Source organism: Rhineura floridana, chromosome 5 (assembly GCF_030035675.1).
Source record: "Rhineura floridana isolate rRhiFlo1 chromosome 5, rRhiFlo1.hap2, whole genome shotgun sequence".
In the NCBI taxonomy this organism is placed as follows: domain Eukaryota; kingdom Metazoa; phylum Chordata; class Lepidosauria; order Squamata; family Rhineuridae; genus Rhineura; species Rhineura floridana.
This window is the reverse complement of record NC_084484.1, coordinates 78114963-78141180: the sequence shown is the minus strand read 5'-3', so window position 1 is coordinate 78141180 and position 26218 is coordinate 78114963. Positions and strand designations below refer to the sequence as shown.

Sequence of the window (26218 nt, the reverse complement as noted above, 5' to 3'; positions counted from 1 at the left end):
CCTTTCATAAGGGCAACAGTTACAGACAATAGTTGAAATGGTGTTTGGCAGAGAACATTGTCCATCTACACTAAAATTATAAGTGTTTTTCTAAGACATAATATGAAGGAATAAGAAAAGCCAAACCCCAAATGAGGGATGAAAATGACATAACTGTAATATAATAGAACATAGGTCACTCAGGTAGAATTTATGTTAAAAGCTGCTCAACTCTACACCACGCATATGCAAAAGCATAACAATATTCTGTACATTAATTTTGTCCCTTTTTATTATTTACATTTAGAAACCATTCTTTTTCTGTATTTTAAATAGAGCAGAAACAAAATTAAACATTGTATTACAATTAAGAAGTTAAATTAATACAACCCATCATTATAATGAGTTAGAATCTCTGTGTGTTGCAGAATTCTGGACTGATTCCAGCATAACTCTGGAGGAAATTATTTTTCATGTATACTTTTAAACTGACAGTCTCATCTTGTGTCCAGTTACAAAGCTACTGCAATTTGATGTGATTTGAGATGCATGCACCAGATAAACTCATAGGGAATTAGGGAAAAGTTATTTTTTTAAAAAATAATGCCTGTTTGAAATATATTGCCCAAGCTATGATTAAATGTGGAAGAAGATAATTAACATTATGATCTAGGTTATGTTATGAGTTCAAGTATTTGCTAGTATCCTTATTCACATATGCAAATACTGCTAAACACACAGGGATGTTTTTGAATAAACAGAAGAAGATGCAGAGAGAGATACAGAGATGTAAGCCGAGGTGACATTAGGTTAACCCTTGAGAGGGAGAGCTCTGTGTAAGAAAAAGACTCAGTGGCTGCATTCCACATTTTGCTTCTATATTTGCAGGTTGTTTTGTCATCTAGACTGGCAAACTGCGGTTTGCCTATGTTTAGTCCCAGGCAAGCAACTTCAAGCAATATATAGTTACTGTTAACGACAATTCTGGGTCCAGATGACAGGGCGGGTGTGTTTAAAGCAGAAGTAGGAGCTTCTAAATGCATCCTACCAGCAAAGGAAAGGGGGAGGCTACCTATTGCTTGTCCTTTCTTTATGTTGTACAAAACTGTGGTTTAGCATGATGTGCCAATGTGGCTGTAGAGTGTCAAAGGTGAATCAGTGTTGTCCAAGTTAACCCGTGTAAGTACCGAAGATATGTTAGTGGCAAGGAATCTTTTAGAGAAAAATTGAAAGATCTGATATGTTTTGAATTTGCTTGTACAGAGGAATAGCTGGTCTGCAGCCATAGCAATAATTTATCCATTCTCTGTAAATATATTCAGTTCTTTGAACGAAAAACAAGTTTAGTCACTAATATAAATGGAATAGCCTTTCACTGAGGATAGTAAGGCCAATCAGGTTGTCAGTCTTGATTTATTTTATTCCTGCACAGGGGTGTGGATACACGCCTTTGAAACAAGATTATCTCAGCTACAGAGGAACGTAATTAAATGTGTTGGGAAAGATAGTTACACAGAGTGTTTGATTAACTGGTTTTGTGTGAGTCATATACTAAACAGGTCAAATACTTATGGATTAACTACAAGTATCTTTGGAATAAGATTGGTATGGTATGCAGCTTGGCATTAACCCAATAAATGTTCTTATTTCCTCCCTCTCTCAACTTTTCATTATACAATTGTTGAAAAGTAATTTCTTGGATTTTGAATAGTCCCTTCTTCTGGAGCTAGTAGCAGTAGTAAGTAGAGCAGTAAGAAGCAAGGTAATCCTGATGGTGCTCAGTATAAAAAACTTCATCTCTATTTAGATATGTCCATTTGTTTCAATCATGTGGCTCTGAGACCCTGCACCAGATGATTCTTAAGAGCTTAGATGGCTACCAAGGACAGGGTGTTTTGTTGTGGTGGTGGCCTCAGTTATAGAATGCCCTCCTCAAACATATTCAGCTTGTGCCTAACGGACAGTAGCATGGGTACCAGATAAAAACTGCGCTATTATCCCCAGCTTTTGGTGGGATGTAATTATGGAATTGTTTGTGGCTTTAATCTGCTCTCAGTTGTTGATTTTTAGCTATATTTTCTATTTTGTTAATATTGTGTCTTAAAGTGCAGTCCTAACCATGTCTACTCAGAAGCAAGCCCTGTTGGATTCATTGGGGCTTACTCCTAGGTAGAGCTTGGAAAAGTTACTTTTTGAACTACAACTCCCATCAGCCCCAGCCAGCATGGCCACTGGATTGGGCTGATGGGAGTTGTAGTTCAAAAAAGTAACTTTTCCAAGCTCTGCTCCTAGGTAAACAGGGTTAGGATTGCAGCCTAAGTCATCTTGGAGAATATTGGTGAAATGGCAGGTGAGAAATTCTGCCTCTTTTTGGAAGAAGTCCTCAGAGGCCTCTCCTCACTTTATTCAAAGGAGAGTGGAGCTGGGTTCTTCCAGCTCTTTTTATGGACTCAGAAAACCCAGCTAATCACACAAACTTTCTGCATCTCCTAGTTGCCTAACAGCTTCAGCTGGCTTTACATAAATCATAATATTGTATCTTCCATATCAGATTACAGAAGAATTTTTTAATGAAATCTTGTGTGTCTGTTAGATAACTTTAAAATCCATGCATGAAGCCATCCTGGCATTGCCCAGAAAGGACAAGTTGTTTTCAGTAAACAGTTCACATGCTGTTTTTAAATACCAGTTTTGATTCCACCAACCCAAGCAGTTAAGAAGCCATAAAACTAAATCAATACTTCTAGGGACCTAAATGGGGAAGGACATGAGAAGGCTTATGAGGTCATGAGCACTTAGGCCGAGGCGTCCGTGCAGTTGCAGGATGACTGTCTGAAACTGCCACTTCATAAAACTCCTGGATATCTGGAGCCAAAGATCCAGGAACCTCACCCTGCTGTGGCACCAGAGTCCCTCGACTCTGAAAAGGTAACAAGGCCCACCACAAACTCCAGAAGCCCCCCTCCCCTTCCTCAGAGGCCCAGTTCAGAGGTCAGCCCTGGCCTTCCTAATTCCACCCCCTCCCCAGCCTTTTTCAACTGTTATTGTCTGTGTCTGGTTATTCACAGGTCATTGAGTTTCTCCATAACAACGGCAAAATCCACATTAGGGCAATACCTTTATGAGATGAACTGTGATATCACAAGAGAGTGTGAAAGGCTTTGAGTTCTCCAGAACTCTTCATCAGGCTGGAACAGATGGTAAATGAAGCATGGGGTGGGGGTGGGGAGAGAGAAGCTGGATGAAGTTGAAGTCATGGAGCCTGCATTTAGTCACCATCTGAAGTCTTCCGCACCCGTGGCTTCTACACTAGCTTTTCCCCTTCACTACCCCTGCTTTGTTTATTGTCTAACCCTATCTGGACAGTGACGACCTCACCTCAGTTGTTCATGCTCTGGTAACTTCTAGACTGGACTACTGCAATGCGCTCTACGTTGGGCTGCCCTTGAAGACTGTTCGGAAACTACAGCTAGTCCAGAATGCAGCGGCCAGACTGCTGACGCGGACCAGAAGGTCCGCTCATATAACACCTGTTCTGGCCCGTCTGCACTGGCTTCCTATTTGTTTCCGGGCTAGATTCAAAGTGCTGGTTTTGACCTATAAAGCCCTACACGGCATGGGACTGCAATACCTGGTGGAATGCCTCTCCCAATATGAACCTACCCAGACACTGCGCTCAACATCTAAGGCCCTCCTCCGGGTGCCATCCCATCGAGAAGCTCGGAGGGTGGTGACTAGAACCAGGGCCTTTTCTGTGGTGGCCGCCGAACTGTGGAACAGCCTCCCCGATGAGGTGCGCCTGGCGCCGATGCTACTATCTTTTCGGCGCCAGGTGAAAACCTTTTTATACTCCCAGGCATTTTAAAGTGTGTTTTAATAGCATTTTCATTATTATTTTGTATCCTGGATGTTGTTTGGTTTCTTTTTATTTGTTTGTTTTGTTTTTTGATTTATTGTATTTATTGTATTTATACATTGCTTGTTTTTATCTTTTTGTACACCGCCCAGAGAGCCTTCAGGCTTAGGGCGGTATATAAATTAAATTAAATAAATAAATAAATTTAGATAAATTATCTAAGTTAGTAGAAACAGCTCCATAAAACAGAATTTTGGAAATCTGTCTTCAGACATACAGATCTCTTTGAAACAATTGTTAAAATATGCAGGTTCCTCCAGAAAGACCCCTGCTTTGGCTATTGGAAATATTAATAGTGTGCCAACTGGTAGCACCTAATACAGGTCTAAGAACTTAATTTTGGATGTGTTCAAGATCAAAAGTGGCATAGAATCCCTGTATTTCAGCATTACAAAGGATCTGGAGGTATAATTTAAACAATGATTTTTTTAAAAAAAATGGTGGATACCTGCTGATCCTGATATGTCCTGCATAATTTTAATAATATTAATACATCAGATGCTGATTCTTCTGCAGTCAGTTTTACTGCAACAACAAGATTTTTCCAGTTTCCAGAATAGGAAATTAGGAACTGGTGCATGAGTGTTGATTTGATTTGCTTACCTTAATGTTTTTAAAAAGTTTCTTTTTTGCCTTTTCCTCTGATAGGTTTAAGAGATGCTACAGGCTCTGAAAGTGATGGTGGTGATTCAAGCAGCACAAAATCGGAAGGAGCTAATGGAGCAGCAACAATCCAACCCAAAAAGGTCAAGGGGATTGGCTTTGGAGACATTTTTAAGGACAAACCTATAAAGCTACGTCCAAGGTCAATAGAAGTAGATAATGACTTTCTACCAGTTGAAAAGGTACAGTTTGTAACTTTAATTCCTCACATAAGTTTGGACCTGCTTGGTTTCTCCCCCAAGATTGGCTGTTGGGTTTTGTCCTCCGCTATGCCAAGGTCAAGATAATGAATATTGGTGAACTGATGTAACTGATCATTGTAATTGCCCAGAAGAAAGATACATTACATCAGTGATTCATTCCTTTATAAACACCTGTTCCTGTTGGCTTCACTAACTATAGCTGAGAGAGCAGTCTTTCAATATTTGCTTGAGGATTATGTTAAGAATATTATGGAATAAGGTAATACTCTTCAATTATATGGTCTTCAAGGAGGTTTTGTAGAATTTTTACACCAAGCTGCTGCTGTGTTGAATCATACCATAAGTGAGTACCACTTAGTATTGGTGGAGCCTTTCCTTCCCAATTGTATTCTATACACTGTGTCCTGGTTCTGGCTGTGCCAAATTACAGCACACATAATTCAGTGTGAGCAGTTCTCGGTGCATAATTTTATAATAGTTCTCAATTACGTAAAGTGGTACTATCTTATTGTGCTGTGTAAACTTATTTTTAGAGTTAACAAGAAATATTGGATAATAGTATTGTAACAAGCAAGGGATAGGGTGTATGAGTGCTTGTTTTTGAGATTAGTGATTAGAGGACTGGTATGATAGAAATTGCAAAGCAAAATGTCTTGTCCTCAGCTATTTGGACAAGGACGGCCTATTATGGGAAAATTTATAATGGGACAAAGGATTTGAAATGAAGCTGCCATAGGGGAGACAGTATCACAGTCTGAGTCTGGAATATTGGTGCCTTAGTTGCACCTTAAAGTTTTTCCACCACTTCCCTTCCTTGCTTGCTTCAGATTCATCCATGGTTATTTCTCTACATTCATTCTCAGGCAGACTGAATGTGATTTATGAGGATTTAGGTTAGGCTGTGTACTCATTTACCCATTTGTAGCACAAAAATGTACTTTTCCTGAATACAGAATTGTTCATGCTTATCCTCAAAATGCTGCTTTCAAATTAGAATCAATCCTGCTGTCTAGGGAGGTGAATGTTGTTACTTGATATGTTTTTCGAAACCTTCCCCTTGATTAGATTAGTGTTTGAAAACCCCATGTGATCTTGGTATATGCCCAACCCCAACATTGCTGGGCAGGTGTTGATACACTCCCCCATTGCTAGGATTGCCTAACTCTGTTTTCAAATGGACACTCTGCGGGGTAATGCAGAATCAAATTGCAATCGGTTTTTCTTTTCTGAATGAAACCAGTTTGTCAAGAAGCACTTTTCAGAAGCAAAAAATATGCAGTAGATCTAGATTGTGTGTGGATTTGGTAGAAAAAATAACAATTGAGTCTTCATTGATTCTAGAATAAATTGCCATGTGTATGGAGCCTTGGTCTCTTTATTGATATTCTACCTACTGCCTCATCCTTAAAGGGCCTTGAAGAAATTGTGCCAAGTACTTTATCAGCAAACAGAGGTGTAGCACTTGCTCATAAACCATTTAGTACATTCTGCTTGATCCTGAGCTCCAGCTGGCAGTCAACGTAAAAATCATGAGTGGGAATTGCAGTCAGCCATGATTACTGGCCAGTTATGGCGAGGTATGCTGGTTGTCCTGGGTAGACATTTGGCCACCTTTGCCCTACTGTGGCACTGTATGCATCTGTTTTAATTCTGTCTTGTTGAGTTGTAAAGTTTTGCTTATTGGGTTTTTCAACCAAAGCATGGTCGTTTGTATTGTCAGTTAGATCAGTCTGAGTGACTCTTCAAGTCACTAATGTTGACTACACAGTAAGTTACATAGTTATGTAGAAGTGCTGCTTTCAATTTAAAAATAACTAATACCATATAAAGTGGTCTATCTCTTTAAAAAAAAGAAAGAAATGGAGTCATCCTGGCTGAGTTTTACACTTCCATTGATAGGTTTGTGCATAGAGTGTACTTCATCCATTTACAATGTGGGAATGAGATTAAAAGCACGCTGATGACAAGTTTGTGTGGTGAATTTTTAAGAAATAACCCTGTAGGTGTGCTAAAAACCTTTTTAAAAGGTTTACATACATGTGTTGATCTTGTCAGTTTCAAAATGAGCCAGCTTCAAAGCATGGGTAATGAAACTGGCTTGTTTAAACAAGTAGAATTTGTTTTAAACCACTCTCTAGTTCCTATACCACACTAAGCCTTGATTCTTTGAAAGCAAAACTGAGTGCCTTCTCCCAGGCACACAGGGGAGGGAAGTGCATGACCCCAAGGTTTTACTCTTGGTCACTGCAACTTAAGCCTGTTTCACTAAACCAGGGGTGGGGAACTTCCAGCCCATGGGCCAGTCTTGTGTCACCCACAAAGCCAATTTTCCCAAGTTGTCCGCACTTGTCAAGTGACATCAGCTATTGGGTGGGAAAGCAGGGTTAAATTCTGCATTGGCTGTGGGTGCCAGCCAACTCAGCAGGACTGACAAGTAGGGGTTAAATTGTGCTTAGTTTGGTTGCATGCTAGACACACAGAGCCAAAGAAAGCCTGTAAAATGCCACCTTGCTTCTCCTGTCTCTTGTCAAGTGCCAGGAAGGGGAGAAACAAGCACTTTCCCTGCCCTATGCTTGGGGCTTCCAAATCACAGAACATGGAGCCGACAATGCAATTAAGGGCCACTTAGCTTTCAAAATCCTTTTTTTTTCCTTCAGCAAATGGATTTTTTATTATATTCATATCATTCCTTAAACTTCATGTGCACTTAAGGGCCACTTGGTGCTTTCTATAGCGTTTGAGATTTTCTAACTATATTATTCATGTTAGATTAGGTATGTCACTTCTCCTTACACATCTCAAGAAAAGATCGATACAATCAATTTCTATATAGCAGAAATTAGATGATGCATAATGGCCTAACATTGAAGTGTATTTTCCCTCCCTGACTTTAAAACTGTACATGCACTCTCAATAAGAGCTCTGCTTTCTATTTATAACAGTTTAACAGAATCCTGGTAAGGTTCCTTAGATTATGATGAGTCTTGGAAAGTAAACAACTCTTCCAAGATTTTCCTTTTCTATGAGATCATTGTACCTTCTTGGGCAAAGCTGATTGTGCAAACCATGCTTTTTGTGAATATTGTTTTAGACCAGAGGGTTGCAGAAGTAGTCAATTTGTTGCAAAGGAACACTGTGCAATTGTCAGTTCAAAAAGAGGTTTTACAGATACTTGACCTTGTTCATATCTAAGTAGAACAGGTACAATTCTCTAATAATTATTGGTTCTCAGTTGAGGACTGATTCTTAGTTTAAACAAACATCTGAACATTCTCTAAAAAAATGGGCTGTGCAGTCATGCTCCTTTAGGATATGATTGGGGTGCACAGGCTCTATTTACCTCTCAATGGAGAAATGGATAGTAAAGTAGGGTATGATGTCTGATAAGAGAAAAGGTTTCACTTTAACTTCTGTGAGAGTCAACATCATAACACTTCTCCACATTAGTTTAGACTAAAAATAGACTATTGAACAGTAAGTGACTGCAGTCTGCTGTCCATGATACTACAAAAGGACCAAGAGCCAGGTGTTGTGAAAAATGCTCATTATACTGGAGTTGATAGCTTTGGACTAGTTCAGAAGATTTCTTTTTGGGGCCTCTTTCCAAAATTTACCTTTGCAATGGCAGAAGTTACAAGAGCTGGATTAATGAGCAAGTGTTGCACATGTACCACTGCTTCTGCTAGAAGACCACTCATTTAAGAGAAAAAAGTGCTTGAAAATGTGAGAACTAGGATGAGGAGAGAAAACAGGAGGTGATGCAATTGCTTTAGATCTAGTACTTTAGCAATTCTATCTTAACAGTTGTTTTACAAGAGTAGTAGTTTGAAAAATCAATTTACTCCATTGAGCAATCATTGTAAAGTAGAATGATTTCTCAGAAAACAAATTTATTCAGTAATTTTTCCCTCCAGACTTAGTTTGAGTTGAAATGTAGGTTGTGTCAGTGTGAAGGTAAGAGGAGCTCCCACAAACAGAGCCCATGATTGGTTTTCCTACATAGAAAAGTTAATGTCCAAGAGAAGAAGCAGAATGAGAATCAAACTGTACAGCTGTAGTCATCTTCAGTGCACATTTTCAGGGTCTGAGCATTCAGTGGTATTAAGGCGGAAATGTGCATGGAAGTTACTAGCAAACATGTGTCTGGGTTTATTACGGGTTTACACATTTTTAACAGGGCAGTTATACCACAAGAGGAATTAAAAGGATGTCTTTTCTTTTTGGGGTGAGATTTTTGAGGAAATACAGATGTGTAAACTTGTCTTTAGGAAGTTATTCTTGAGGAATGATTATTTCATGAATCAGCCTTGAATACTTCCATGTAATGACCAAACCCCCTTCTCCAAAAAACCCTTCTCCCTCCACATTTTTTTGCTTGTTTATGCTATTGTAATGCTAACTCAGTTCTATAGTAGTACTAATTCAGTTTACAGCTAATTATGCAAAATCTATTGCTGCATTACCCTTACAAATGTAGACTGGATTAGCTTTAAGTATTTGACACACATAATGATTTGGGCAGCATATTTTAACTGAAATTCAGTAATTGTCTTATGGCATAATGCAAAGTGAAATATACTTAGACCCACTATTATATAGCTGAAATGAGACATTTTGCCCAATGTCAAGGGTGGGAGGCACTTGAGAATATTGTTGGATGGGGGTAAAATCTGCTCCTGGTGACCACTTTTTGGTCATTTAGAGTGTGACAGAAATGGAACAATTTATTTATATAAAAAATTATTTATATAAAAATATTAAAAAATTATGTAAAAATGTCTAGTATTCTCATCCCAAAAGTTTGTTTTAATAGGTTAAAAATATATTCAAGTGGATTTCAAACAAAAAAGATAAAATTGCAACCCCAACCATGTAAATGGGTTTACACCAGCCTATTTTGCATGATTATAACTTTAGCAGCGTTAAAAGGAATGTATTATTTGTTATCATATTTAGTTCATCAAGCTTGAACATGCATGCATGGTATGGAGAGAGTAGATAGAGAAGCATTTTTCTCCCTCATAACACAAGAACTCAGGGACATCCATTGAAACTGAATTTGGAAAACTGAGTACAGACAAAAGTAAGTACTTCTTCATACAAAGCGTAGTTAAACTATGGAGTTTGCTCCCACAAGAGGCAGTGATGGCCATCAATTTGAATGGCTTTAAAAGTGGGTTAGACAAATTCATGGAGGATAAGACTATCACTGGCTACTAACCGGTGGTTGGCCACTGTGAGAACAGAATGCTAGACTAGATTGGCCACTGGCCTGATCCAGCAGGCTCTTCTTATGAAAATAGGGAGCCACAGCTGATAGATTGCTATAAGCTATATATGGTGGCACTCAATTTGTGGAATGATCTCCCCATTGGCATGTGATTGACACAAAGTTGCTATCATTTTAATACAGGTTAAAGCCTATTCACACGATCAGATATTTTAAAGCTTTAAGTTGGTGATCATTTCATCTCCATTTGTTTTTAGCCATATCTCTTGGTTTATGATGATTATGTTTTTATTGTAGTGTTTTGGGCATGATTAATTTTATTCCATGTCTTTGACTGCTTCCCTGGTATCTTTAAAGATGATGGGCAGGTTATAAATTAGTTTATTAATTGCTGGGTAGATCTGAATTCAGGTATGTCATGAAGGTCTGCCCTGTCCTAACATTTCCCTTTAAGATACTCAGATTCTCTAGTCCTCTTGTCATGTCCAAGCAGAGAGGTAATGTTTTCCCCAGGTAGCATACCATCAGGTGGTTGTAGCACCGCCTGGTGTCCAAAGGCAGGAATGCACAAGAGTCAAGACTTCGGCTGCTCCTTCTGGCTTGATCCCAGTCCTTTCCTGCCTTTGTCCTAGGTTGGATCCTTCTGCCTTAGCTCTTGTGAGTTCGTTTCTTTGTGCTCTCTACTACTGTGTTCCTCTTTTTTGTTGTTTATTCTGCTCTCTCCCTTAATTGCTTGTTTTTTTTAAAAAAAGTGTTGTGTTAATACATTTGGCCTTCCTTCTCAGGCTTGGCCACCAGCCTTGCAGCTACTGGGGGTTCTCTCCTCCTAGCATCTCCCTCCTTCTCCCCTCAAGTTATCTGGAGGCTGTGTGTCTGTCCCCCCACACTGCTCAGTTGTGGCTTCTTTGCCCCCCACTGCTCGATTGTGTCCGCTGCCACGTATTCCCCCTTCAGCCCCCGCTGCTAGCAGGGGTGGATCACCCTGTCAGTCGCTGCCTCCTCAGCTGCTGCCTTGGTGGCAGCTTCAGTCACAGCCTCACGATCTCTTTTCATGAACAGCATTTCATCTCCTCTATTAGCCTTCCCTTTTTTCTGCCCCCCCTTTATACAGGCTCCAGTCTGTTCTTCTTCCTTTCCTCTTCAGACAAGGCAGAAGTCTAGGCAGTAATAAAATTTTAAAAAGTGTTTATCTCTTGGCTGCATTTAGTAATCTAACCACTCCCCTCTACTGTGTGTGGTGATTTTTGCCCTTGGCTGCATTTCTTGGCTGCATTTAGAGCTCAAGCCGCTCCCCTCTACTGTGTGCTGTGATTTTTGCACTTGGCTGCATTTAGAGGTCAAACCACTCCCCTCTACTGTGTGTGGTGATTTTTGGCCTTGCTAATCCACCGCACCCCTCTACCTGTGCATGTGTTGATTAATAATAAATAATAATAATAAATAATAAATTTAATTTATGTGTCGCCTATCTGGCTGATGGCCACTCTAGGCGACATACATATGGCAAGTACAATAAAATACAATACAACAAAATACAATATAACAATAAAAATGATAAAAACATTGCAGGGTAGGAGGTATTTCAATCAAAAAAAAAAGTCAACCCTCCCCAAAAGTCACAAAAGCCTGTTGAAAGAGCCAGGTCTTTAAGGCCTTGCGGAATATATTCAGGGAAGAGGCAAGCCGAAGATCTTGTGGGAGAGAGTTCCAGAGGGTGGGGGCCACCACTGAGAAGGCTCTCTCTCTGGTTCCCGCCAACCTAGCTGATTTAGTTGGCGGGACTGAGAGAAGGCCCTGTGTGGCTGATCTTGTCAGGCAGCATAATTGGTGGCATTGAAGGCGCTCCTTTAGATAAACTGGGCCAAGACCGTATAGGGATTTAAAGGTTAATACCAACACCTTGAATTGGGCCCGGAAAACAACTGGGAGCCAGTGTAGATCGAACAACACTGGTGTGATGTGGTCCCGGCGGCGACTATTTGTAAGTAGTCGAGCCGCCGCATTTTGTATAAGTTGTAGTTTCCGGACCGTTTTCAAGGGTAACCCCACATAGAGCGCATTACAGTAATCTAATCGAGAGGTGACCAGGGCGTGTACTACCAGTGGGAGCTGATGAGCAGGAAGGTAGGGTTGCAGCCTACGTATAAGGTGAAGTTGATACCAAGCTGCCCGGCTCACTGCCGAAATCTGAGCCTCCATGGACAGCTTGGAATCAAGCACAACCCCGAGGCTGCGGACCTGGTCCTTAAGGGGTAGATTCACCCCATTGAACTTCAGGTCAACATTCCCCAACCTTCTCTTGTCCCCCACAAGTAGTACCTTGGTCTTGTCAGGGTTCAGTTTCAGCCTATTCCTTCCCATCCATCCACTCACAGACTCCAGGCACTTGGACAAGGTCTCCACAGCCAACTCTGGTGAGGATTTAAACGAGAGATAGAGCTGAGTGTCATCTGCATATTGGTGACACTGCAGCCCAAATCTCCTAATGATTGTCCCCAGCGGCTTCATATAGATGTTAAATAGCATGGGAGAGAGGATAGAACCCTGTGGCACACCACAGTTAAGAGGCCAAGGGTCTGAAACGTCCTCCCCCAATGCCACCTGTTGGTGCCTATCAGAGAGAAAGGACGGAACCACTGTAATACAGTGCCTCCTATTCCCAGTCCCTCCAGGCGATGTAAAAGGATACTGTGGTCAACAGTATCAAAAGCCGCTGAAAGATCGAGGAGGACAAGAAAGGTGAATTCTCTCCTATCTAATGCCCTCCTCATATCATCCACCAGAGCGACCAAGGCTGTTTCAGTTCCGTGACCAGTCCTGAAGCCTGATTGGTATGGATCCAAGTAATCCGTTTCATCCAAGAAAGGTAAATTCGAAATCGGGCGAAAGTTATTGAAAACTTGGGGATCCAAGGAGGGCTTCTTCAAGATGGGCCTTACAATTGCCTCCTTGAAGGCTGATGGCATCACACCCTCCTTCAAGGATGCGTTTACCACCGCCTTGATCCCCTCACCCAACTTCTCTCTGCAGCTCATAAGGAGCCACGATGGGCAAGGATCAGTTAGACAGGTGGTAGGCTTTACAGTCGAGAGCACCTTGTCCACATCCTCAGAAGATAGAGGCTGAAAACGATCCAAACATACCGGCATGCAACTGGCCAACTCTGGTTCATTTACCGTATCCGTGGCGCACGGGATCGAGCTCCGTAAGCGTTCGATTGTATCAGCGAAGTGTTTTGCCAAAATGTCACAGGAGGCTGTTGACTGTTCCAAGGGTTCCTGAGCAACTGGACCAACCAGGCTTTGGACCACTTGGAACAGCCTCCTGGGACAGCACTCTGCAGACGCAATAGAGGCAGTAAAGAAAGCCTTCTTTTCTGTCTTTATTGCCACTTGGTAGGCAGCTACTGCTGTTCTAACTTGTGTCCGGACACCTTCGGAGCGGGATTTCCACCACCGGCGTTCTAGTCGTCTCACCTCCTGTCTCAAGGTACGCAACCGTGGTGTATACCACGGTGCTAACTGAGTTCTGTTCAGGGGGAGAGGACATTTCGGAGCCACCCGGTCTAACGCCCCGGTGATCCCTTCATTCCATTCCATCACCAGAGTTTCGACCGGGTGACCTTCAGCAGGTTCCAATTCCCCTAGCGCAGTCAGGAATCCATCTGGATCCATCAGGCGCCTGGGGCGGACCATTCTAATAGGTCCTTCACCCCTGCAGAGGGGGTGCGGCATCGAGAAGTCCATGTTTAGCAGATAGTGATCTGACCATGACACAGGGGTGGAAAGAACCACTCCCAGCTTCAGAGCACTTCTCTCCTCTCCCAGGACAAACACAAGGTCGAGAGCATGACCGGCTACATGGGTGGGTCCAGTATTACTAAGGTGCAGTTCCCAGGAAATCCCGAGGGGCTCCAGTGAGAGTGGTCTCAGCATGCACGTTGAAGTCACCCAGCACTAACAATTCTGGGGACAACGCCCGTACAGCCGAGACCACCTCTAGCACCTCGGCCAGGGAGTCTGCTGTGCAGATACACTAGCAGGATCCCCAAACTGCCCTTCGGGCCCAACCTCCAGTATATGCAATCAACAAACTTGGTCCTATGGAGAGGAGGTCTGGTAAAAACCAGGGACTCCCGGTAGATGACTGCCACACCCCCTCCCCGCCTTCCCACCCTCGGCTGCTGCGCGTGACGGAAACCTGGTGGACACATGGCCTCAAGAATGGGAGCAGAGGCCTCATCCAGCCAAGTCTCCGTAATACATGCCAGGTCTGCACGCTCATCCAAGATCATGTCGTGGATGAGTGAAGTTTTTTGTACCACAGACCTGGCATTACACAGCAGCAGACGAAGGTCGGTAGGAACCATGCGCCCCCCAGTTATCGTCTGGTTTTGGGCAGACCCGGAACAGGGGATGGGTATAATGCATCTATCCCCTGTTCCCCTATGCAGACGTGGTCTGCCAACAGCACCCTTCCAGCGCCTGCCGCCCAATCTTTCAATAACTTGGCCCCTCACCTTCCCTGCCACATCCGATTCGATTTATTAAAATTGCGGTCAATGACCCAAAAGCATGGTACAAAATAGAAAAAACAACAACATATAATACAAAATGGAAACATAATTCATAAAGCAGACATTAAAAGGAAGCGCGTATTGATTGAGTGGCAAAGACAAATTTAGCAACTTGTATGGTGATGTCTTTGTTGGAGCCTGCAAGAAGGTAAGCAATCGTGTCTTCGGGGGTAGAATTTTTAAGTTTCTGGGTCATCAGTATGGAGTTGAGGAATTTAGCTCGAATTTGTGAGTATAACGGGCAGACCAAAATGGAATGGGTAAGAGTTTCTATCTGGGCGCATCCACAAGGACAAAAACGGTGTTCGTACGGAATTCGTCGAAATCTCCCTTCCATTAGTGCTGAATTTAGGGCATTGAGCCTGGCTTTTGTGAAGACTAAACATAGTTTGGGTGTAGTGAGAAAATACAAATATGGGGCGAGTTTACCAGATACAAGGGGTAAGTTTAGGAACAGTGGGGAACACGTTTTGGAAGCATTGGCAATTGAGTTTTGAAAGTCAGTGTCCATAAGCCGAGTACAAATCTGTGTAATTGCATCATTATGGGACAGGGAGGCCAGATAGACTTTAGAGAGGCCAATTTTCTGCAATTTGGCTTCTATGGTTATTAGCCAGGAAGAGGGGTAAGGGTCATTCCAGAATGAAGCTAAAAGGCCTTGGGGAAGATTAAATGAAGTTTTCGCCCAAAAATTAAAAGTCATGATCCATGCTCGACATTCCAAAGAGGACAACCTGCATTCAAGTCTTAAGGCCGCTGAAGGGACACAACGGGGCACGGCTAGAAGACAACGGAGGAAACTGGAAAGTATGGTTTCAACAAAGGAACCTAAGGAATTTATCCAAACAGGGGCGCCATATAAGAGTTGGGGAATAATCTTGTATGAAAATATTTTAATCAGAGCTGGGACGAAGCGTCCGCCTTTATGATGGAAAAAACGAAGTAAGGTCTTAATGGAGTGCCTTGCTTTCATTACTGTTGCCCGTATATGAGTAGACCAGCTCAGTGAGGCGTGAAAAGTTAAGCCCAAATATTTGTAATAGGCAACTTGTGCTATTTGGTGACCATTAATCGTCCAGACAGGGAGAGTTTTGCTGTTAATGAAAACTAAAATTTTGGTTTTTTCAAAATTAATGACTAGTTGATTGTCATTGCAATAGGACATAAACGCCTTTATCATACGGGTAAGGCCAATCTTCGTGAAGGGTAGTAGGACGTCGTCGTCTGCATAAAGTAGTAACGGGCAGGGTGTGGAAGCGATTTTAGGAATATGGAAGTTGTTGGCAAGGCAGTGATCTGCCAGGTCATTAAGATATAAATTAAAAAGGAGAGGGGCTAGAATGCAGCCTTGTCTCACCCCCAAAAATGTGTGTATGGGGTTTGAGAGGCCCCCATGTTTACCACAGCATACGCGGATGGAAGTATTCTGGTGCAATTTATAAATCAGAAAAAGAAGTCTTCTATCTATAGTGGTGTTTATTAATTTATGCCAAAGTTTGTCCCTTGGTATGGAATCAAAAGCGGCCTTTAAGTCTATGAAGGCAGCATGGAGCCCGGGTCTGTTACGTTTGTTGTATTTTTCAGCTAGATGTTGCAGGATTATACAGTGATTTAGAGTGGAGAAACCTTTCCGAAATCCTACTTGCTCTATTCCCAGAATATTTTGGTCATCCAACCATAGCTGAAGTTTTGTTTTCAAATAAGAGGCGTATAGCTTTCCAATTATGGAAAGGAGACTAATCGGATGGTAATTAGAAGGGTCTTGAACGTCCCCTTTTTTATGAATGGGAATAATGATAGCCTCTTGCCACGAAATTGGAAAATGTCCCGATTTGTTAAAGTTAGTGAAAAGTTTTGCTAATAGGGGGGCCCACCAATCTTGGTTTTCTTGCAAAAGTTCAGCAGGAATGTTGTCTAGGCCTGGTGCTTTACCCTTCTTAAGTTCAACAATCAAATCGCTAATTTCGGCTTGGCTGACAGGAGGCCACTCCGGAAGAAGGGAAAATTCAGGGGACAAATTTTTAATTGAGTTAGTTGGGTGTTTTGACCGATACAGAGACGCAAAGTAACTTTCCCATGTTTGGGGGAGGATAGCATTCACAGCTATTGCATGAGTTCTGAATACCTTCTTAATAATAGACCAGAAATTCTCCGGGTTGCTTTGCATGGAAGCGGCAATGAGATTGTTCCATTCCTCCTTGAGGGCTTGATGTTTTTTGCGTATAAGAGTTGCCCTGTACAATTTCTTGGTTGAATAATATTCGGAGGGAAGGGAAATAAGATGTTGATTGCGGTAATTAAGATAGATGGATCTTAGGCGCCATCTTAAAGCTAGACATTCCTTGTCAAACCATTTAGGGCAATTGAAGTTGTTAGATTTGACTGCTGAGGGCCAGGGGGCTAAGAAGGAACTTAGTGCTGAAGATAGAGATTCATAAGCAAAGAGAGTCTCGACCGGGGAATCTAAGTTCATCAGCAAGGAGCGAATAGCTAACATAGTCGGTGTGGACAAGTATTGTCCTATGCTTGTAGCTAGTGGAAGGGTCCAGTAAGGTCTTTTACGGTAGGAAGTAAAGTTTTCAATAGGGTTGTATTTATGGGCCAAGGAAATCCCCTTGGGGATAATGCATATGACAGTCAGGGGGAGATGGTCACTACCTAGTTTTGTTCCGATATGGAATCGATCAATCGTGCTGAGCAATTTTTGGGAGATTAAGGCATAATCGATTGTACTACAGCCGTGGTTAGAGATGTATGTGAACTCTGCACAGTCATCGATATTCTTAAGGCCATTTAAGACAATCATGTGATGGGAAGCTACAAAGCGGGCTAAATTTATTCCACTATAGTTGGTGACCATATCTTTCGAATTCCTTACGTAATAGAAAGCTGTGTGATCACATTCTTCGCCTCTCCAGAGAGGCGAGGAAAGTAATTCATTATTATTGGGGCCAATTCTTGCATTGAGATCTCCCAAAATTATCATTTTTGCGTTGGGGTAGGAGTTCTCAAGATTTGTGATATAGAGATCATACAATTTCCAGTTATGGTCAATAGAAGCATAATCCTTGGCGGGAGGAATATACACATTAACAAAAATGATTGAAAGGGTACCTATTTCCAGAAGCAAGGAAAGAGCCAATGGGGCAAGGTGCTGTATAGGGTGTATTTTGATGTTAATGGAGGATGATATTAGGGTCAGCAGGCCTCCTTTCGCTCTACCACTCGAAGAGGGCAGGGCAGGAAGATCAAAGGCAGAAAAACCGTTTATGTGTGGCCTGTCAGTGGCCCAGGTTTCCTGTAGGGCAATAATTTCAAATCTAGATAGATATGGAAGCCATTCAGGGTCTGTTACCATCGAGTTCCAACCTGCAATGTTCCAAGAAATGAATTTTAGAGAGTTGGTTACATTGTCAGCTCGGGCAGAATTAGCAGAAAAGACATCAGTTGGGGGTTGGTATGGATGTCAATTTAGTTCATCAATTATATTGACTGAGCCGGTATCATCATTGAAAATTGCTCCATTCTTTGTGAAGCGATTTTGCTTGGATTTTTGAGCCGGGATGGAAATCCTAGAGTTGTTGGAGGCAGGGGGCCGCACGGAACTGGTGTTAAGATGAAGGTCAAACTGGGAATGAGTAGCAGGTTTGTAATTTATAAACTCCTTATCATTATTACAGTGGGCAGAGTGGTCAGCCAGCTGTAAGGCAGAGGTTTCTGGGAGGGAATTGGGCTGTGAAGATAACTGAAGTCGAGAGATCAAATTGCGAAGTCTATTAATGAATACCAGTCTTTCAGGTTCTGGCAGAGTAAGGTATAAATCCGCCAGTTGGCATTCTTCGGGGTCCAGGTCCTGAAAGAGGGTCTCGTTGAGATATAATGGTTCAGTCTGCTCCTGAGGACTAGTAGTTTTCATTGAGAGATCGTTTGATGTCGTCGTGGATAATGTTGGAATCTTCTAGTAGTAGCACTGAGGAGTTAGTGAAGCTAAGCTGAGGGCGTGGAACCATTAGAGGGATAGGGTGGGCTGTGTTAATATAATATCTTTGGACTGAAAGGCCAAATTTAGGTAGAAGGTTCCTTGTTTCAAAGATTTGATTGACCATATCCCTAGAGTGGCAAGTGATAACCATGCGACATTCATGAGATGATTGTGCTAGAATTGTCATAGACCTTATACAATTTCGTCGTCTAAGTGTCGCCATGGATTTATTGAAATAAGTGTCCAGGAAAGAGATGCTGGGAAGCAGCAATCTGGTGTTATTGGATCTGCATTTGTAGGATATTGCCAGCTTATTTGGTTGCAATTGTAATTTCCACTGTGAAGGAGAATTTTGAGTATCAACCCTCAGCGTAAAGTCACGGTCATTCTGAACTTGGGAGTTATTTGTTTCGCCCTCTTCGGGAGCTTTAGACAGCTGAGGGAGCGCAGTAGCTGGATTGGACTGAGCCCGAAGATCAGGGAGAGTTTCCTTGTCAGATTTTTTCTTTTTAGGATGGTTAGAAGTTGGTTTGACTTTTTGATGCTCGAGAAGTTTGAAAAGAGGTTTGTAATTCATTTTATTGGAGAAGTTAACTTTTTGGTTTTTAATGTTTTTTGACTTCTTGGAGAGTTTAGTAGCTCGCCTTGGTTGTTTAGTGTTTTCCAGATTCTTGCACGTGTCTTCAGGGGTCACTTTTGAGGAGCTCTGGTGCGAAGAAGATGGTAAGAGTGATCGAACGATCTGGGCAACTGTGTTGAGCAGCTGATTTGTTCTTATAATATAGTCTTTAATCAGTTTTATTTCGTCGATCAATGCTGAATGAATAGGTGGGCTCAGAGGCAATGGATCCATAGTATTTCCTTTTCTATGGACAGAAGGTGGCAGTGGTGAGTCAGGGAGCGGCTGGTACGAGTCAATTGTAAGAAATGATAATGGAGACGATTCATTTTCATTGAACAAACTCAGCGAGTTTTTGAAGCCAGCATCTTGGAGTTCCTCTGCCAGATTCTTGGAGACAGAAGGCTTTAAACAGGCATTTGTAAAAAGTTGCCGGTCCACAGACCATTCATAATGAGTAGAACACGACGGAAGTAAGTGTGAATTTGTTGTAGGATTTTTCGAGGAGGCAGAGAAGTTGGTGATAGGAGTAAAGAAATTGGAGATTTTGGTTTGTGTAAGTCATTTGGATGTATTGTCTTCCCCAGTGACACTGTTCTGGGGCGGATTTCTCGGGGTCATTGTTAAATATGCTGACACCCTCCAGGTGTATCAGTGTAAAATTTCGGAGGAAAGGGAGAAGGAATAAGTTAAGCAATTGAGGTTTGTAACAAGAGAATACAAAATTAAAATAGCGGGGGGCACAGGGAATCGAAAGACTGATATTGCCTTGTTACTTTTAGGCTAGATGATTTAACTGGTATAAATCAATTTGAGTGTTTACGACCTAACGCCGACCAATTATGTAGTAAAACGCGATGAGGCAGTCATAGTGATTCAATATAATGGCGACGGCTTAACAGCAGCAGGCAAGTTAATAGTGTCCCCTGTTATAAAAGCTTTTAAAAGGACTTAGTTAACTTTGGAGATGCAACTGAGACTTGATGAATTACTCACTAAATTTCTACAAGGACTGTAAAGACGCTGTAAATGTATAAATGACTTTTTAAAAAGTGGATAAAGTCAGAGGAGAGAATAATGCGACTTACCCGGAAGTGACTCCCCCTGCCACATCCCTTCCTGGCTTGCACATGATTCTATCCCTGCCCGCCCATCAACAGGCTACCCTCCCTGAAACAATAATGGTCTATGAACCCACCCCCGTACCCCTTAGTAACTAAAATAATAAAATTAAAATAAAATAAAATTAAAATCAATATAAATTATAAATTACATCCCAGCTGCACATCCACACATCCATGCATGCTCCACCCAAGCCAATACAATTTCCTTCCACACCAATAACTAACAGTAGTCCAAATACCGTGCCGCAGCCAAAACAGGCCAACGGCGCCAAACAGGCTGGGAGGCAGTGCAACAGCGGTCGGCAGCAGCAGGAGTCGCTGCAACGGTAGCCCAGGAGCGACAAAATGGGCCAAAAGCGGCCCAAGCAACGACAGAACAGCGGCAGCAAACATACAAGGCAAAAACCACCTGACCGCACCCAGCCGCACCGAGAAATGTCCGGGCAAACAGCGGCACGAAGTCCCCGGCAGCAGTGGAAGAGCAACGGGCCCGGCCACCACGATGGTATTCCAGTGGCAACACGGCCCATAGCGGTGGGGGCGGCGACGGCGGCGGCAGTACAAGCCGCAGTGATGATGTCCCGGGCGGCAGCACAGCCCACAGTGGCAGAGGCGGCGGCCACGACGCCCGCACACGGGCGGGCCAGCAACAACGGCGGCGACAGCATCAGCCGCAGCAACGGCGCCCCGGGCAGCGACACAGTCCGCAATGGCACACGGGTGGGCAAGCGACGGCGGCAACAGCAGCACAGGCCGCAATGAAAAGCAACGGCCCAGCCGCCGTGATGGTATCCCGGGGAGCGGCTCGACCACCGCAACGATGGTGCCCCGGCGGCACGGCCCGCGGTGGTGGTGGCAAAACAAAGCCGCAATGGCAACGCCTCAGGCAGCAGCACGACCACGACAGCAGCAGCGGGCAGGAGGCGACAGCAGCACAGCCCAGCGACGACGACGACGCCCGTGCACAGGCGGGCAGCAGCGGCAAAACAAGGCCATGACACCGCCCCAGGTAGCACAGCCTGCAACGACGACAACAGCGGGCAACGGCAGCGACAATGGCCCCAGGTATGCAGCAATAACCAGCCCGTAGTAACAGGCAGACAGATAGGCAGATGGCAATGATGGTATTGATGGCATTAAAGTTTTTAAAAGATGAAGTGCGGAGCTCCCTGCTGAGCATCCGCCTCAGTCGCCATCTTGTCTTGTCTGTTCAGATTAATCAGGAATCTATCCATATAATGCCTGGTACCACTCCCCTTTACTGTGTGTGTGTAACCATGGCTGGGCCGTTGTGTGCTGTTTTTATGTATAGTGATATACAGCAACAGCAGCAGCCATCTCAGGGGCCATCAGTTCCATCAATCTCACAGCCCGATTCCACTGGGAGGAATGTTGAACTGAAATTTGGGCTTCGCCTTATGTGGTCAGTTCTTCTTATGTGTAATACCTTGGTCATCTCAGGCCCTAAGGTAAGCAAGGCAGCCAAACTTAGGCCTTCCAAGTATTCCTCCTCAGAAATTGCATCACAGCAGCAATGTTTGGTGTGGACGCTATTTGTGGTTGAGAGAAATTGGCAGTGCTTTATCACTCTCCGCTGCGGTTTGGGTCCTAGTCTGTCCAGTGACTGTGGAAAGGGCTTAGCTTTTTCACTCAGAACCCTGGGGAAAGGGCCTATCTTTGCTACTCAGAATCTCTGGGCAGAGATACCGCATAGGCCTCTCCTGAGGTTTCCCACCATTTTTATGGTACCTCTGTTTTCCACTTGGTCCTAGTCTGTCCAGTGACTGTGGAAAGGGCTTAGCTTTTCCACTCAGAACCCTGGGGAAAGGGCCTAGCCTTGCTTCTCGGAATCCTTGGGCACAGATTTGGCATAGGCCTCTGCTGAAGAGGTTTCCTGCCATTTTTATAGTACCTCTGTTTCCACTTGATCGTAGTCTGTCCAGTGACTGTGGAAAGGGCCTAGGTTTTCCGTTCAGAACCCTTGGGCAGAGATATATTTTTTATGGTACCTCTGTTTTCACTTGGTCCCAGTCTGTGTAGTGACTATGGAAAGGACCTAGCTTTACCCTTCAGAACCATTGGGTAGAGATATGGTGTAATCCTCAACTAAGAATTATTTCTGCCTTTTTTTATTGGAGGCACAAGAACAGCAGGTTCAATATTTCTAAGAGCCCTGATTACCTTTCTCCCTAGGCTTCAACAGCAGCAGGCCGTTTCCAGGGGCAACAGTAGAATAATGTGGTGGCTCCTTTAAGGGGATTCTGTGTAGTAAAGGCATATGGATTGCCTCATGAGCTTCATCTCAAAACTCCAGTTCTCCCAAGGCCTGAACAGCAGCAGGCCATTTCTAGAGGCAGCAGTAGAATAACCTGGTGGCTCCTCCAGGGGACCTCAGTGTAGTGAGGGCATATGAATTGCCTCTTGAGCCTCAGCTCAAGCTCCAGTTCTCCCAAGGCCTGAACAGCAGCAGGCCATTTACAGAGGCAACAGTAGAATAATGTGATAGCTTCTCTTGGGAGCTTCAGTGTAATGAAGGTATGTGAATTGCCCCATGAGCTCCAGCTCAAAGCTCCAGTCTGTTCCTCTGAACAGCTGCAGCCATTTCTCCCTGGATGATAGTCTATCAAGTGGGTAATGGGCTCCACTTAGCGTCCATAGGCAGGAAAAAGATCAGAATTGATGGGAGTAGGTCGGCTCACACATGTGACCTCCCCAGTTCTTTCCAGCCTCATCCTCCTAGGCGGTTGATTTTTTCTCTCTCTGATCACTGTTATTCTTATCTTTCGGGTTATTTCCTCTGTTTTTTCACTGTTTGTTCTGTTCCTCACTTCATGGTAAGCGTTTTCGTCTCCTTAGTCTGTGTAAAAAAAAAAAGTTTGTCAGCCCTTGCCTTTTCATCCCCGCCCCCACTTTCGTCCTTCCTCCATCTGGTCGGAGCACAGAAGAGGGACTTGTAGCATCTGGCAATTAGAACCTAGTCTGGCTGAATCAGAGCCATTTGTCACACACCCCGCACCCCAGAAAGGTGTGTGTGTGAGAGAGGTGCTTCACAAACTCTGGTTTCTCCACACCCCAGAAAGGCGTGAGTGCGTGAGAGAGAGAGCGATGGCTACCATTGACATCTCACCTCAATGTAAGCAACCCACACCCTCTGCAGGTGTTCCAGCTGTAGCTTTTATGTCTCCGCCCACTTCATCCCTGGAGCCCGCGTTGCCGGCATGCACTCCCCCCAGCACTGTAGCGTATGGCGATTGGGCCCAGGCAGTGCCTCATAAGGCGCTGAAGAAATCTAAACATCAAGCAGCAGAGCAAGGGCAGGGGGTTCAGTTCACAATGCGGGAGCACCAGATCCTCCCACCTCAGCAGCTTCTCCAGTTCCTGCCAAAAAAAAAGTACGACCACCATTTTGGAAGCTTCCCTTGGCAGCCCCCACTAACAAGAAGCCTGTGGTTGTTCCTTGCTCAGGGACGGCTGTTTTCTCAGCGGAGTCAGGTTCAACCATCAGGGGACTCAGGGACAGCCAAATATGACCAGTTCCAAGCGAGTAGTTAGCACTAAAAGCCATAGAAGCCACCGCCAGCGCTCTGAGAGCTTTAAGGTCCACCACAGGGCCTCTGTCTTTCATGATAACCCTCACCACAACCCTGTAGAGAGGCACACTCAGGAATCCCTTTCAGAGGACGAGCTTGCTACAGACGCAAACTTCATGCCAGCACCTGATTCCTCATCAGATAATGACATAGAGGGAATTGCCAATGGGGAGATTTCCAACCTCAACCTTCCCAATCTACCCAGCCTCCCCATCACTCAGGAATGGAGGCTCCAGTGCCGTTCCAGCTCACGCCTGGGGCCCTATCCCATATCAGGGAGGCCCTCATTGGGGTCCTGTCTAAAGAGCTGCTGGTTCCCATCTTGACTCAGTTCACGGCTGCAGGGCGGCTCCCTCAGCGCACATCACAACTGTGGGAGACTTTAATCAGCCACTGCCTAGGGAATTTATGGGACACTCTTCAGAGGAAGATGACACTTCATCTCCTGAACCTTTTTGCAGCATCCAGGGGCCGAGTAGCTAGCAGGTCACACACAGACCCCTTGGATCCATTTGTAGACCCCAAGTGCAAGGATGAGGAGTGTGCAGGTTCGGTGATGGAGGATCCATCCTCTTCTGCCACTTCCACCTCCTACAGACTGTTCCAGACTGATCACTTCTTACCTTTTCTGTGCAAGTCGTTAGCAGCGCTGGACATTAACTCTCCATCGCCAGACCTACCTCCGGCCCCTTCCAGAGGAGCCTCAGTTCTGAAGATTCCCAAACTCAAGGTGGTGTCTATTCCAGTGCCTCATACATTCAAAGCAGTAGCCCAAGCTGAATGGCAAGCTCCTCTTCAGACCAGACGCCACCGCCACCGCACTGGCTGCACTCTACTACGTTCTGGAACCTGGGTTCATGGATCTACTGAAAGTTCCCGGCATAGATGGGCCCATATCGGCTTTGGTTTTCCATTCCTTGTTGCCCAAGGAAGCTGAGGCTCAGTTCAAGGACATGTCATAGCCTTGTCTGGACTTTTCCCTCCGTAAGACCCATGAGGCAGTTGCTGTTGCCGCCAGAGCTTCTTGGGTGTCGTCGATTTTTTCACGGGCCTCATTGGTCTGGCTGAATGATCTTTTAGATCCAGCATCGCAAGATCTTAACAGTGACCCCAATAGACTCTACAAGACTTTCTTAAAGCTTCACAGGGCAGCTGCTTTTGTGTCAGATGCCACTTTGGATGTAGTATAGTTTTCCACAAGGGCCATAATGATGCAGATTGTGGCACGGCGCACTTTGTGGCTACGTCATTGGGACACAGATCCAGGGCACGGGTCAACTTGTTGACTACTCCATATGTGGGTCTGAAGCTGTTCAGAGAACAGGCCCTCCAGGAGGTCCTAGTGGACCCGAAGGAAAAACAGAAACTGTTTTTGGCCACCTTGTGCTGGGATGAGCGTAGACCTTTTTGCTGATATTCTCCCTACCAGTCCTATTTTCACTCATTTCAGCCATCCTTCCAGTTGTTCCAGCCCTTTCGGTCTTATCGATTGTCAGGAAGAGGTCAAAAATTGCAATCTGGTCAGCACAATTGGGCTAGAAAGCGTTTTTTCAGATAATCCAATTTGCAGGTTGGAAACAGATTTTCTTCAGCATCCTGCACAGCCAAGAGCAGCAGGCCTCAACATTCCTCTCGACAGTTCTAGCGCAGAGCCTCTTCTGATGGGGGCTTGGCTTCTTTGCTTCTCTCAAAACTGGGACTGCATCACTACAGATTTGTGGGTGCAGCAAGCCATTCGGTAGGGTATACAATAGAGCTGGAAAGCCTTCCTTCAAATCATTTTCTTCCCTCTCCTGTCTCCAGTTGTCCTGAAAAATGCCGGGTGTTGATGCATGCTGTTCTCCGCCTTCTTCAAATCTGAGCGATAGAGGCGATACCTGTCAAAGAATCATTCTCAGGAATCTTCTCCATTTCCTTCGTTGTGCCGAAATACAACAAGACAACCTGGAGAGCAATTTTAGATTTGAAGTTTCTGAACCAGTTTGTCCGATACTTGAAGTTCAGGATGGGGTCATCCACCAGGGAGGCTCTCTGTCAAAACGATTAGCTGGCATCGGTAGATCTCCAGGAGGCCTACTTACATGTGCCTGTTCATTCTCAACACAGACAATACCTCCATTTCTCATACGACCATCAGCACTATCAATACCGTGCAATGCCCTTTGGTCTGTCATCCCTCCTCGGGTTTTCCCTCCTTGGGAAGATAATGGTAGCCCTGGTAACCTACCTCTGTTACCAAGGCATCCACCTTTATCCTTATCTCAACGATCTGTTAATCTGGGCAGAGACTTTCCTTCAAGCAGAACAGGGCATTTGTCTCACTCTACAGGTCCTGA

The 26218-nt window shown here is 44.1% G+C and overlaps 1 protein-coding gene across 6 annotated transcripts in view; it reads left to right on the top strand.

The window, feature by feature from the left end:
• Positions 1–26218, top strand: part of SH3KBP1 (SH3 domain containing kinase binding protein 1) — a 352368-nt gene that overhangs the window by 191697 nt on the left and 134453 nt on the right. For all 6 annotated transcript variants that reach the window (XM_061627260.1, XM_061627264.1, XM_061627259.1 and 3 more), the window contains one exon: positions 4544–4740. In XM_061627260.1, the coding sequence (XP_061483244.1) occupies positions 4544–4740 (197 nt within the window). The remainder of the gene's footprint in view (positions 1–4543; positions 4741–26218) is intronic.